We start from the raw sequence: 14,268 nt of genomic DNA, 5'->3' as shown, positions 1-14,268 counted from the left end.
CGCCCATGGTCCCGGCCAGTGGTGGTACAGTGGATAGCACCTCAACCTGGGATGCTGAGGTCCCAGGTTCAGAACCCCGAGATCACCAGCTTAAGTGTGGGATCATCGACATAATCTCATGGTTGTTGCCTTGGGCCTAAAGGTCATTGGCTTAAATCCCAAGGTCACTGGGTTGAGCAAGGAGTCACTGGCTCAGCTGGAGTTCCCCAGTCAAGGCACATATGGGAAGCAATCAATAATCAATGAACAACTAAGTGCCACAACTATGAGTTGATGCTTCTCATCTCTCTCCCTTCCTGTCTGTCTGTCTGTTTGTCTCTCTTGAGAAAAAAAAATAGAGACTCATGGAAGATAGAGCTATAGAAAGATCACAAACCAACTTTTACAATAAACATAATTAGTAAACAATATGGGGAATTTCATTAGAGAACTAGAAACCATAAAAACAGAAGCAAATTGAGCTCTAGAACTACAGTAACTAAAATGTAAAGCTAAAGAGATGAAAACAGATCTCAACCGATAGATTTCACAGCAGACTTACCCCCACTGAAGAGGGAGCTCTGGTGAACTGGAAAACAAGACAGAAGAAAAGATTCAGAGTAAATCACAGAGAGAAAAGGGGTGGAATGTACCGAAGAGAGAGGAAGCCGTGGGAAACAGTGGAGCGGGCTCACCCATATGTGATCGGAGCCCTAGGAGGAGGGAGGGACTGTGGCTAACAGTCTTCTGAGCTGATGGAAGGCAGCCAACCCCAGACTCAGAAGTACCCCGAACCCCACTTAGGATGAACAGCGTATCCAGCATGTTACATGACAGAAGACCAGCCGGGAAGACCCGCAGAGGGAGAGCTCTTGGTAGTGAGGTCGGAGGCACTAGGTCAGGTAAGGCCTTCCAGGCCATGGGGATGAGTTTGAGTTTCGATTTTATTCTAATCATACTTGGACTCCATCTGAGGATTTTGATAAGGAGAGACATGATCTAAGATCACTGTTGCTGCCGCGTGGAGGATGAGTGGCAGAAAGGCCACTCGGGTGCCTGGGACAGTTCAGATGAGGAGTGTTTGTTTCGGCATGCGGTTGTAATGGGAGACGGTATGATTCAGGATGTGTCAAGGAGGTTGGCCCCCACTAATGGATTGGATGTGGCAAAGGAAAGAGAAAGAAGAATTGAGGATAACTCTTACCCCTCCTGCCTGAGCAAGCAGGTAGATGATTCTCTTATTTACTGAAATGGCAGAGACCCCCAAGGGGAACAAGTTGATTCGCAGAGACCAGCAGTCCTGTGGTGGCCTGACGTGTTAAAGCTGAGGTGTCTATGAGACATCAAGTGGACATGTCAAGGAGGCATTTAAAAATACCAGTTGGGAGTCAGAGGAAACGTTTCCAGATAAAGATTTGAGAGTCATCAACATACATTTTCTATTTAGAGCCATAGACTTGAACGGGGTGACCCAGGGAGGAAGTGTAGAGAGAGAAGACAGGAGGCCCTAGGCCAAATCCCGGCTCACTCGAACACGTGAGGGTGGTTGGTATAAATGACCGTTAGCAGGTCCAAGAAAGGAGCAAGGACTCATTCAAGCATACCACTCTGACAGGCTCCTCTCCAGACTCTCGTCACGATGCTGTAGCACGGAAGAACAGTGGGAGATGCGGTCATTCTTTTGGGTCACCAGATGTCCAACTAAAAATAGAGGATTCTGTTACTATGGCAAGAGGGGGAATGGATAATTGGGGTACAACCAGCACTGTTTCTACAGAAGTTAAGTACAGGGGTAAGTCTGGCGAAGGAGAGGGAGAAGGAGCAGCCAGTGAGGCAAGAGTGGAACCAGGCAGTGGGCTCCGTGGACGTTCAGGAAGAAAACGATGTAATAAAGGAAATGGGACAGCAAGCCCGTCCAGCGCTGTCGTGAGATGAAGATGAACCAGCCCTTGGCTCTAACAAAAGTGGAGGTCATGGGGACCTCGAGAGCCATCGCAGCAGGAGACCGAGGACAGAGCCAGTTGGAGCAGACTGATTGAGGAGGGAGTGGGGTACAGCAGATTCAGTTAAGTCCTGAGGAGCTTGGCTGCAGCGGGGAGCAAAGAAAAGAATCAGCTAAGAAACAAGGATCATCTGACGGAAGTCTTGTGGATTATTTTATTTTTGCTTTATTTAATGAAGAGTGCTGCTCTAAGGAATATAACAACAACCTAATAAAGAAGGAAAATCCAGTAATTCCTAATGGGGTAGACAGAGCGGCATGGCCACGCCTCATCCGTGGGAACAAGGAAGGGCGGGCAGCAGATATTCACGAAGAACATAGTTTACCGTCGATTGCTTCTCAACTTCTTCGAATTCATCGCTTTATTATTATTTTTAACTTATCACCTTAAAGACAGAAACGGTAGATAATACATTATGTATCCGGTTTATGCAGGAAAGATAAAAGCCAACTCCATGCAGCAAACACATTTTTTAAAGTGAGGGGAGGGAGAAGGTTGGCCCTAATTATAGTGTCAAACACATAAACAGTGTATATTGCGTGCTAGGCATTGTTCTAAGCATTTTACATTTATTCTCACCATGTGTGATATTCTAAATTTGGCAAAGTAATGTACGATTTCATATTTTAAAGTAAAATGTTAAGACATTCATATATCATTTTTTATTCTTTTGTATTTTTGCCAGTTTTGTTCACATTAGATAAGAGTTTCTTCTATACTAACATGGAAGATTGCCCTATATATATTAAGTGGGAAAAAATAAGGTATAAAGGTTAGGTGTGTATAGTATGCTATTATTTGAGTGAAAGGGGAATCTATCTATCTGTCTATCTATATATACTGCTCACAAAAATTAGGGGAGGCCCTGGCCGGTTGGCTCAGTGGTAGAGTGGCGGCCTGACGTGTGGAAGTCCCAGGTTCAATTCCTGGTCAGGGCACACAGGAGAAGCACCCATCTGCTTCTCCACTCTTCTCCCTCTTTTTTCTAGCTCTCTCTTCTCCTCCTGCAGCCAAGGCTCCATTGGAGCAAAGTTGGTCCAGGCCCTGGGGATGGCTCCATGGCCTCTGCCTCAGGTGCTAGAGTGGCTCCGGTTACAACAGAGCAACGCCCCAGATGGGCAGAGTATCCTCCCCTAATGGGCATGCCAGGTAGATCCCAGTCAGGCGCATGTGAGAGTCTGTCTGCCTCCTACTTCTCACTTCAGAAAAATACCAAAAAAAAAAAAAAATTAGGGGATATTTTCAAATGAATATGAAGCGATAAAATATCCCCTAAGTTTTGTGAGCAGTGTATATATACATATCTATAGAGCATCTTTTGGACAATTCCTAAAAATTGATAACAGTGATTGTCTCTGAGGCAGGGGTTTTGACTCTCATTAAAATCTTTCTACAATGTGTTAATATGCCTAAGTAATTTAACCTTTCTTTGGTGATTCGGTTTCTTGCAATGTGTCTAGGACCTTTTTGGCAATTTCTTTAGCAAATAGATCAAATATTAGCTTGTCTTCTCACCATTCATTGCTTGCAGATTTATGGTAAATTCTAAGTGAAAATTCTGGTCATTTTAGGATTTAAGATAATCAGAATTATACTGTTTGTATATTTGCCAGTATGTAAATGTCACTTCAGAATTATTTTATATATATTTCACTTAATTCCTTAATTGTATGATAATCTAATAGTGTTTTCTATCTTTGGTAGGAATTAAAAGGTGGAAAAGCTTATGCAAAGGTAAGTAAATGGCCTTTAACTCTTTTGGAGTGTGTAATATCACTCATTGCTATTTATAAACTTTAATTTCCTCTTCTATTTTTTAAATTTCCTGATTGATTTCAGAGAGAAAGGAATGGAGAGCGAGAGAGCACAAAATATTGATATATTGTTCTACTTATTTATGCAGTCATAGGTTGATTCTTGCATATGCTTTGACCAGGGATGGAACCCGCAACCTTGGTGTATAGAGACAATGCTTCCACCAGCTGAGCTACCCGCTGGGAGTTTGTTCTTCTCATTGCTGTGCAGATAGGCTGTTTTCAAGTAAAGCAGCTTGGAGATTGAACAGTTGGCTTGCACAATAAATTAGAGGCATATTCTTCGTAAATGCTGATTATGGGATGTTCTTAAGTTTCAGTTTCCCAACTAGAGATCATCTCTGGTTTGCTGTTCATTCATTCTGTCCTGTATATTTTTTTTTTTTTTTTTTTTTAGAGAAAGAGAGAGATGGGAAGGGAGAGAGAGGGAGGTGAGAGATGAGAAGCATCAACTCGTAGTTGTGTCAGCTTAGTTGTTCATTTATTGCTCCTCACACGAGCCTTGACTGGGGGGCTCAAGCCAAGCCAGTGACCCCTTGCTCCAAGCCAGCAACCTTGGGCTCAAGCCAGTGACCTTGTGATCATGTGGATGCTCTTATGCTCAAGCCAAAGACCCCATGCTCAAACTGGTGAGCGTGGGCTTAAGCTGGATGAGCCGTGCACATGCTGGTCACCTCAGGGTTTCGAACCTGAGACCTCAGCATCCCAGGTCGATGCTCTATCCACTGCTCCACTACCAGTCAGGCTTAATATGCTTTCGTAATGGAGGCAAGCCAGATTCTTTTTTTTTAACTTTTATTATGCTTAATTACACTGTAATGCCAGCATTCCAACAGTAGATGGTGAGCCAGTGGACAGTTCATTATTCAGTAAGTATGTGTGAGCTGCGTGCCTCTGCCGGACATTGTTCCTGGCACTCTCTGAGTACTAGAGACAGAGCAGGAAACAAAGCAGAGATCTGTGCCGGCCCGGCCTGTGGTGGTGCAGGGGATAAAACGTCAACCTGGAGTACTGAGGTCGCCGGTTCGAGACCTTGGGTTTGCCCAGTCAAGGCACACACAACAAGCAACACTATGCGTTGATGTTTCCTGCTCCCTGCCACCCCCACACTCCCCCCTTTCTCTCTCTCTCTCTCTCTCTCTTTCTCTTCTCTCTAATTAAAATATCTTACTAACAAAGTTGTCTGCCCTGTGGAGCTTACACCCTGATAGAGGGTTGGGGAGGGCGCAGACAGTAAACCACAAATGGGAAATGTGTATTTCCTGGTGTGTAAGTGCTAGGAGGGAAGCACAGACTGGGGGGCACCCTAGGGTGAGAGGGAGAGGAGGAGAATGTGGTGTGAGTGGCCAGCCCCCCCCCCCGCCGCTGCAGAGAGATGACATTGGAACACAGACCTGAATGGGGTGAGGAAGAGAGCAACAAGGTCTAGGAGGGGACTCGTTAGGCAGTAGGACCAGTTAAAGGCCTTGAGGTAACCTTGGCATTTTCGAGGAAAAGGACCTTGCACTGGGCTGGAGCGAGGAGGTGACAGGGATGAGGTGGCCAAGGACAAAGCCAGAGACTGTCGTCAGGAACCGTTGTTTACAAGGAGTTTTGCAATAAAGGGGGAGCAGAAAAATAGTTCCGGAGGCTAGAGACGTCGAGTGAGGCTTTGTCCACTTGCGTTCCTGAGGAGGGAGAGGAGCCAGCACAGCCGTGTGCTGGTGGCCATGCGCCAGCAGGGAAGGCACATTCTAGGGAGCGGAGCGGAGAGAGGTCCCCGCGCCCTGACTGGAGTGGGCCGAGGGGGAGCGATTGGCCTCGGGCCAAGCTCGGTGGTTCACTTACAGTAAGTGCGGGGGCAGATAGGCCAGCACAGAGGCAGGCGGCTGAGTGGATGTGGCCGGTGATAAGAGCTGGTGAAAGTGAAGTGCTCTTTGAATGCTTTTATCTCCTGGGTGAGATGTGAGCGCAAGGCATCAGCAGGGCGCGGATGCGAAGGGGGGCGGAGGTCTGGAGAGAAAGGGTAATGTATGAAACGGGTGATGTGAGATCACACAGCCACGTGGGTCTTCACGTGCTCACTCGGATGGGGCTCTGCCCCGGCCATCGCCCCAAAAAGAGGCGGTGAGACCAGAGTAACCGTGTGGCCTGATGTATCCTGACATACTGCATTTGGGGCTTCTGGCCTTTCAGCCGGACTCTCAAGTTCTTATTCTTCATTCTTTTTTGTACCAGATAAAAGCTACTAAAATAATGTTCCAGTCTGCAATTAAAATCTTCACCTTGACTGTCATTCCTATTGCCCAGTGTGTCTTTAAAACCTTAAAGCAGGCAACTTAAAATTGTAGCGGTATCTGAATCGGTCAATTCTCTTTGTTCTGTATTCGGGGAGATGCACTTAATAATTGCAGGCTCAAAGCTTTTTTGTTGTTAACAAAAGACTCTCTAAGTACTTCGTCACATAGAATAGACTTAATTTAAAAAAAAAGATATAATGGGGTTGACCTGTACCACTTGGAAACGACAAACAGGCGTCAGGAGGGCAGTCTTTGGTAGCTGCAGAAAGGGTGGCCAGGCCTGGGCAGGAATGAGAGGGAGCAGCAGGTCTGAGCTGAACTTCACGACAGCAGCACAGCACAGGGTTGGTGCAGGGCTCAGCTCTGGGGGAGGGAGGAAGTAGGGATTATAAAGAAAGATTCGGCTCAGGGGTGATCGGCAAGGCAAGGTTATAGAAGGTGCTGGAGGAGAGGCGCCTTGCACCAAAGAAAGTGTGAGGCATACATCCGAATCATCCTGGTTCGTGCACAGAGGGTGGGAATTTAATGACCCTCAGCGGCCTGCAGCCACCACTCTTTAACTGGGAGTACAGCTGGAGCCAAGTAGGGAGGGGCTGTCCGGGCAGTATTCTGTGTGTCTGTGCAAATGATCTGGATTTGGTCTGCTAGCGTTTCCCTCGGTGCGAGGACTGTACCCCTGCTACTTGCAGTGATGTTAGTTGCTTGATATACATTATTTTTACTTCAACTATTATATACTATAATGTGTATATAGAAAAAATCTAGCACATCAAATCTGTGATTTCAAAGATTACATTGTGTAAGATAAGAGTACAATAGGTAATACACTTTTTATTTTTACCAAAAGTAAGCCAGTGTAAAGGCACGTAAGCAAACAATAGAACAGTTATTGAGGCCCTGGCTGGTTGTCTTAGTGGTAGAGTGTTGGCCTGGTGTGTAGACGTCCTGGGTTCAATTCCCAGCCAGGGCACACAGGAGAAGCGCCCATCTGCTTCTCCACCCCTCCCCCTCTCCTTTTTCTCTATCTCTCTCTTCCCTTCCCATAGCCAGGGCTCCATTGGGCAAAGTTGGCCCCGGCACTGAGGATGGCTCCATGGCCTCTGCCTCAGGCGCTAGAATGGCTCTGGCCTGCAACAGAGCTACAACCCAGATGGGCAGAGCATCGCCCCCTGGTGGGCATGCCGGGTGGATCCCAGTTGGGCACATGTGGGAGTCTGACTGCCTCCCCGCTTCTAACTTCAGAAAAATACAAAAAAAAAAAACAAAAAAAAAACAGTTATTGTTAAGATGGCAAAAACTGCAAATGACTGAAGTTTGAGGTGGCTTGTCCAAAGCGTGGGTTGAGTCTTTATTTTAAGGAGAATATGAGAGAAGCCTAGTAGATATTCTATTAATATTGTTTCTTTTTCTTTCCATAGCTGGGCTTTGCAGACCTGAACCTGGCAGAGTTTGCTGGGTCAGGAAACACCACTCGGCGCTGTTTACTGGAAGGCTATGACACCAAAAACACGAGGCAGGACAACTCCATTCTCAAAGTAAGCACGTCTCCCGAAATACATGTCCACAGACGGGGTCTGTGCCTCTAAATCAGCACAGACGTGAACTGTCAAAGCCAAGGTGGGAGTCCATGCTGGATCATAAGTGGACCACACTGCTGAAATACTCACCCATAGGGGAAAGTCTACCCAAGTCACAGAAGCAGTGAAAAGCAACAAAATTTCACCTTCCTGAACCTAAGGAGTTTCTCTCTGGTGCTGTGACCATTCTGGGAACAGTGCCCACGACCACTGCAGCCCCGGGGCCCACTGGGAGGAAGGCGTGTAATGAATGAGTACCTTATCATGACAGCTCCCAAAAGGTGATTTCCAGAGCAGCTGTGGTGGCCACGTAGAAGTCACCGGGTCCTCTTGTAGCTGGTGGAGTGACAGGTGGAGCTCATTTTGGGCATCAGCCCCAAAGGCTGTCAGAAACCACACAGCTGGGTGGCCACGCACAGGAGGTGCACTTCAGAGAGTTGGTGGGAAGAGCAAATGAGACCCGTTGAGAAAATGTTTATAAAGGGCATCGCACATAGTAAAACTCACTGGATAATGTCCTGGCCGGTTGGCTCGGGGGATAAAGTGCAGGCCAATCCCAGGTTCAATCCCCAGTCAGGGCACACATGAGAGGTGACCATCTGCTTCTCTTTCCCTCCCTCTCTCCCTTCTGTCTCTCCTCCATCTCTCTCTCCTCCCCTCTTATAGGCAGTGGCTTAGTTGGTTTGAGCAATTCAAGTGTCAGTCCTGACCACTGAGGATAGCTTGGTTGGTCTGAGCATTGGCCTCAGGCACTGAGGATAGCTCAGTTGATTCGAGCATTGGCCCCAGGCAGGGGTTGCCAGATGGTTCCTGGTAGGAGTACATGTGGGAGTCTGTCTCTCTGTCTCCTCTCCTCTCACTTGGAAAAAGAAAAAGAAAATATTACTTAATCTCTTGGGATTAAAATGAAAGTATCAAAGTATCAATCTCTCATAGAAATTTTGAAGATTAAATGAAATAATATGTATAAAACACTTTCGGCCCTGCTTGGCTCAGTGGTCAAGCATTGGCCCAGTGCATGGACTTCCCAGGTTTGATTCCCCGTCAGGGCACACAGGAGAAGTGACTGTCTGCTTCTCCACCCTTCTTCCTCTTTCTTCTCTCGCTCTCGCTCTCTTGCTCTCTCTTTCTCTTCCCCTCCCACAACCATGGCTCGATTGGAGCAAGGTGGCCCTGGGTGCTGAGGATGGCTTCATGGCCCTGCCTCAGGTCTGGCTGCATGTGGGAGTCTGTCACTCTGCCTCCTTGCTTCTCACTAAAAAAAAACAACAAAAAAACCCCCACTTAGGTTATGCCTGACATATAATAAGTTCTCCAATCATGATTGTTGTTTGTTATCATTTAGACCCAGAAGAACGTAATAAGATCCTATGACTGATTTTTTTTTAATGAGAGAGACAGAGAGGAAGGGAGAGAGATGAGAAGCATCAGTTCGTCATTGAGTCACTTTAGTCATCCATTGATTGCTTCTCATACATGCCTTGACTGGGTGGCCCAAGCCAGACAGTGACCCCGTGCTCAGGCCGGATGAGCCTGTGCTCAGGCTTGCAAGCTCGGGGTTTCGAACCTGGGACCTCAGCATCCCAGGTCAATGTTCTATCCACTGCACCACCACCAGTCAGGCCTATGGCTGATTCTTCAAAGGTAGTCAGCAGCTAGTGAACAGCAGCATGTCAGCAAAGCTTTAAATTCTGGGCCAAGGGCGGGAAGCATTCCACTCACCCGCCACCAGCAAGCACCCTTGGGAAGGACAGCGTGGCCAGGTGGAGGGAAGCATTCCACTCACCCGCCACCAGCCACCAGCAGGCACCCCTGGGAAGGACAGCGTGGCCAGGTGGAGGGAAGCATTCCACTCACCCGCCACCAGCCACCACCAGCCACCAGCAGGCACCCTTGGGAACGACGGCGAGGCCAGGTGGAGGGAAGCATTCCAGACCCTTGAGATGAACTTGGACCCGACCAGCACAGCACACACACGGGGCTCTTACTGCTGAAGCACTTGCGCTTGTTTTGTTTGTTTGTTTGTTTTAGGGCTTACTTTTTGTTTCCATCCTTTCCACTCTGATCTTTGCAATTATCAAATTTTGAGCTTTAAAAATGATTTTTAATCTGTGTCGGTATCGAGCAGCAGTTTAACATTGGGTGTAATCATTCCGTCCTGTCCAAGTAGGGGACACTGGGCGTGGACCAGCAGACACGGCTTCTCCTCGGGGACCCTGCATAATCACACTCTTCCTTTTTCTTCGTGTTTAGGTTTTAATCAGTATGCAGCTGATGTCTGGCGACCCGTGTTTTAAAACGTAAGTCAGTGCTCCGTGAATGAGTTACTTATCTGAAAGTAGGATAGCGGTTTCTTTCTTTCAGTTTTTACATTCAGATTCCATGGTGTTCACAGGCTCGTACCAGTGTAGGGATGGCCCCTCCCCTGGGTGACTGACCTGACCTGACCACGTGGAAGAGACAGTTACCTTTTACCTAGCAAGCTCGCCACACTCTGAATTATAATTATATTTAAGCTATAGGTCTTATGTCTCCTTCAGGATTTGGGTGAAATTATACAAATTAAAATTTTTAATGTGAGCTCCGTGGACTTACTCATGCCTTCAGCAAACACCAAGTATGTGCCTCACCGTGTGCTAGGCCCTGTTCTAGACATGACAGAAAGAGCAGGAAAAACAGACCAGGTCCCCGACATCTCGGAGCTTATGTTCTGGAACAGACAATAAGCCAACAGGTCAATCTGTGATGTAAAGGTGGAAGTGAGTGCTTGGGAGAAAAATAAAGCAGGGTAGGAGGATTGTGGTGGGCTTACTATTTTATATGGAGTAGCTGGGGAGGCCTCCCTGGAAAAGCTATCGAGCAGAGACCTGCAGGAGCTGGGAAGCTGGCCGGGCAGGTGTTAGGGGAGAGGGCGTTTGAGGTAGGGGTAACAAAGACTTCCTGAAGCCGGGAAGGTCTCCGCCGAGGGGTGACACTGAGCCGAGTGTTAAAGGGTGACTGGGAGCTTGCTAAGCCGCGGAGGGGAGGCAGAGACATTCAGAAGAGAAAGCAGCTCACACAAGTTTATGGCGTTACAGGGCGGGGAATATATGCAGAACACCACGCAGACAGGATTGTCATTGTAGGCGGTCATTTTTCACGTGCTCTGAACGTTACCATGAAACTAAAACAAAATAATCCCATCTCTTTTGTTCTGTGATTGAGCTATATTCCACAATTTCTAATAAGGGCCATAAAAACATCTTCAGAACAGAAGGGGGAATAGAATTAAAGCCGGTGAGAGACAGGCACTCAGTGACCGTTTACTCGTCCCCGCCGAGCTGTCTCCGCGTCGCCAAGGCCCAGCTAAGACTTTAGATCCGCATCTGCCTTGATATCAGCCCCTGTGTTGCTGAGTCCTCTCCACAATGCTTAGTAGCCCCAGTACGAGAGTAGTTAGTGCAGATGGCCAAAATGATCTAGGGTTGGGGTCCCCAAGCTGTTTGAGACTGCAGGCCAAGCGGTGCCAGCTGGAAGGTATTGCAAAAAGTGTTGTGGCTGAGAAGTCAGGCCAGGCAGAAGATAGGGAGCCAGAGGGAGGCTGACAGGGAGGGAGGAAGGGAAGAGGCCTCTGGCCGGGGGCTCGGAGGGCCCGGGCGTCGGAGTGGGGCTGGGAGACAGGTCTGAGAGAGGGAGGGCCTGAGGGCCAGGGGCTCAGAGGGCCGGGGCCCTGTCGGAGAGGTGGGGGGCTGGAGGCATTGTAGCCAGGCCCTCTGTAAACGGAAACTGAAGGCACTGGCGTGAAAAAGATAAGAGTTGGGACAGGCAGGCCTGAGTCACCATCAATGATTAATGGCTAACTGGAGACTCCATTCTTTGTAAGTGTGTTTCTTTTATATTAATTTGTTTTTCTTACAGAAAATGCAATACAGGATTTTCTGTGGGATCTTTTTTTTCCACCAAGCTGTTTTACATTACAGCAGGGCCTCGAATGACACTGTTTTGTTACAACACTGATGAGATACCACAGGAGCTTAACTCTTGTTTATATTAATTGGCCTATTGGAAAATTGGTCTTGTTTTGCATAGTCTCAGAACCTGTCAACAATGTTAAGTGAGCACTTATTATATTAAAAATAGAGCTTTTGGCCTGTCCAGGCAGTGGCACAGTGAATAATTATTTATATTTATATTATAATAAAGAGTCTGACTGGGATGCGATGGACTCAGGTTCGAAACCTCGAGGTCGCCGGCTTGAGCGCGGATTCATCTGGTTTGAGCAAAGCTCACCAGCTTGAGCCCAAGGTCGCTGGCTTGAGCAGTCTGCTGTAACCCCCGGTCAAGGCACATATGAGAAAGCAGTCAATGAACAACTAAAATGCCGCTACAAGAATTGATGCTTCTCATCTCTCTCCCTTCCTGTCTGTCTATCCCTATCTGTCCCTCTCGCTGTCTCTCTCTGTCTCTGTCTCTGTCTCTCTCTCTCTCTCTCTCACACACACACACACACACACACAGCTTTTGGTAATTGAAGAGATGGGTTTAGGCCAGACTGCTAAGAGCCCCCTGTAGCTTTATCCCGAAGGAGATGTTGAAGTGTTTTAAATCAGAAAGCAAGCTACTGGTATGAGCGTTTCAGAAAGACCACAGTGAAGGCAGCCTGGAAGAGAGGCAGGCAGACTAGCTAGGAGGCTCTTATCGTCGTCCTGGGAAAGGATAAAGGCCAAACCGAAGACAGTAGCGGAGGCGGAGAGGAAGCGATAAATAGGAAAAATATTGAGAGAATCCGTGGAATTTGGAAACTGTTGGAGATGGAGACACATGAGCAGGAAGGAGACAGAGCAAGATCTGGGGTTCTAGTTTCGGGGACTTCGTGGATTGTAATGATATTACGGAGATAAGGAATACAAGAGGAAAACAGATTTGGGGTAAAAAGCTGAGTTGGGGGGAGCTAGAGGAGGGTATACCGGGAATCACTGGTGCTGGGGGGGAGGAGCACACAGCACGGTGTGCAGAGGCGGGTTGTAGAATCGGGCTCCTGAAACCTGTACGGTTTTGTTCACCTGTGTCACCCCCGTGACTTCAGTAAAGAAAACGTAAGATGAGTTTAGCCGGGGAAATGTGGACAACTGCTTGAAGGTTTCTCAGCGGGATACGGGAGTCTGGAGATCGGGGATCCTGGGCTGTAACTAATCTATAAATAAGAGGGTTAACGGCAACTGAGTCTGTCATCAGAGACCTGAATCAGCTTCATGGTCCCTCCGACCTCCTTCCTGCTTTATCTCAGGTCAGCAACGGGCAGTCTCTAGGTAAATGGGGCTTTCCTCTGGAAAATCAACCTCAAAAGGTTAGGAATGTTTTATTAAAAAATCCTGTTAGGACTCAGACTTGCCCCTGCTCTTCACAGCCTCCACGTGGAGAGAAGAGCCTTGAATTAGCCAAGAGAATATGCCCATTGCCCACTTCCAGAGCCTCCAGGCCAGAAAGCACGTCTAAACAACTGAGGCTCTTTATAGACTCGCAGTGGGGCAGGTGAACTCTTTTTGGGGAAGAAGGTAGATGAGAAAACCATGGATACTATTTAAGAAGGTAGTGGAGCCCTGGCCAGATAGCTCAGTCGGTTAGAGCGTCATCTCAATACGCAGAAGTTGCAGGTTCGATCCCCGGTCAGGGCACATACAGGAACAGGTTAAAGTTTCTCTCTCTGTGTGTCTCTCCCCACCCTTTCCGTTCTCTCCCATAAGAGAGCGTAGGCACTGAGGCAGGAGGTGTGGGATCTGCCCCTCCGGTCTCGGGTCCGAGGGGCCTGGAGCCCCTCCCCTACCTCGCAGGTGCCTCCTGGCTCTTCTGTGATTGGCGTTGACAGACTGATCGTGCTGGGATGCACTGACAGAGCCCTTCTCTTTCCCAGACTCCCTTTCTGGTCCCACAGTTTTGTTGTGTAAACCCCCCGCCCCGTGAATCTTGTTCGGGTATTGAGGACGCTCATTTGTTGAGTTTTGTTCCTATCCCCCTCAGAGAGGGAGCATCGTGGGCACCTTGCTAAGGCTGCGTACTGACTGCTCAACCAGCTCTGACCCGTAGCCGGGTTCTGATCCTGAGAAATCTTGCTTACAGGCCTCCCTCTACTTCGATGTCTATACCGATTGCCGGTGAGTCCGAATCTCTGGAAGAAGACAGAAAAGGGGGAGAGACTCTCAAAATCCACCTTGGAATAGCAGGTATGGGGCTGTGCAGTTTACCGGTTTTCTTAATCTGTGAGACTCCCATCCTCCCTCCCAGAGTTAATGACTGTGGGATGTGTGGCTTGCAGTGAGTCAGAGGGTCAGAGTTTCAGTTACACAGCTTTGGGGTAAGCCAGTGCTGCGTTTTGTCTGAGTGTTAGGCTCCAACAGATTAAAAGCCCAACGCTGCAAGGACTCCACCCGTCCCAGTAGAGCCTGAGCTCTACGTCGATCAAGCATCCCTGATTCGACTTCCCCATGCAGTGGGACACTCCTGCTTACCAGCAGGGCTGGCAGCCTCTTCGAGACTACTCTTGAGGCAGCTATGAGGATGCTACTGATCAGTGCTGAGACCAACTGCCACCAGAAGAAAGACATGACAGACACACTAGTTGCAAGAATCACACAGGCAG

The 14,268-nt window shown here is 48.1% G+C and overlaps 1 protein-coding gene across 1 annotated transcript in view; it reads left to right on the top strand.

The window, feature by feature from the left end:
• Positions 1 to 14,268, top strand: part of EEIG2 (EEIG family member 2) — a 51,502-nt gene that overhangs the window by 25,201 nt on the left and 12,033 nt on the right. The window contains exons 3-6 of the mRNA XM_066246412.1: positions 3,687 to 3,716; positions 7,494 to 7,610; positions 9,906 to 9,952; positions 13,749 to 13,852. Coding sequence (XP_066102509.1) covers positions 3,687 to 3,716; positions 7,494 to 7,610; positions 9,906 to 9,952; positions 13,749 to 13,852 — 298 coding nt within the window. The remainder of the gene's footprint in view (positions 1 to 3,686; positions 3,717 to 7,493; positions 7,611 to 9,905; positions 9,953 to 13,748; positions 13,853 to 14,268) is intronic.

Source organism: Saccopteryx bilineata, chromosome 11 (genome assembly GCF_036850765.1).
Source record: "Saccopteryx bilineata isolate mSacBil1 chromosome 11, mSacBil1_pri_phased_curated, whole genome shotgun sequence".
NCBI classification, from domain to species: domain Eukaryota; kingdom Metazoa; phylum Chordata; class Mammalia; order Chiroptera; family Emballonuridae; genus Saccopteryx; species Saccopteryx bilineata.
The sequence above is the reverse complement of the archived record's forward strand: the minus strand, read 5'-3'. Positions and strand labels throughout refer to the sequence as shown.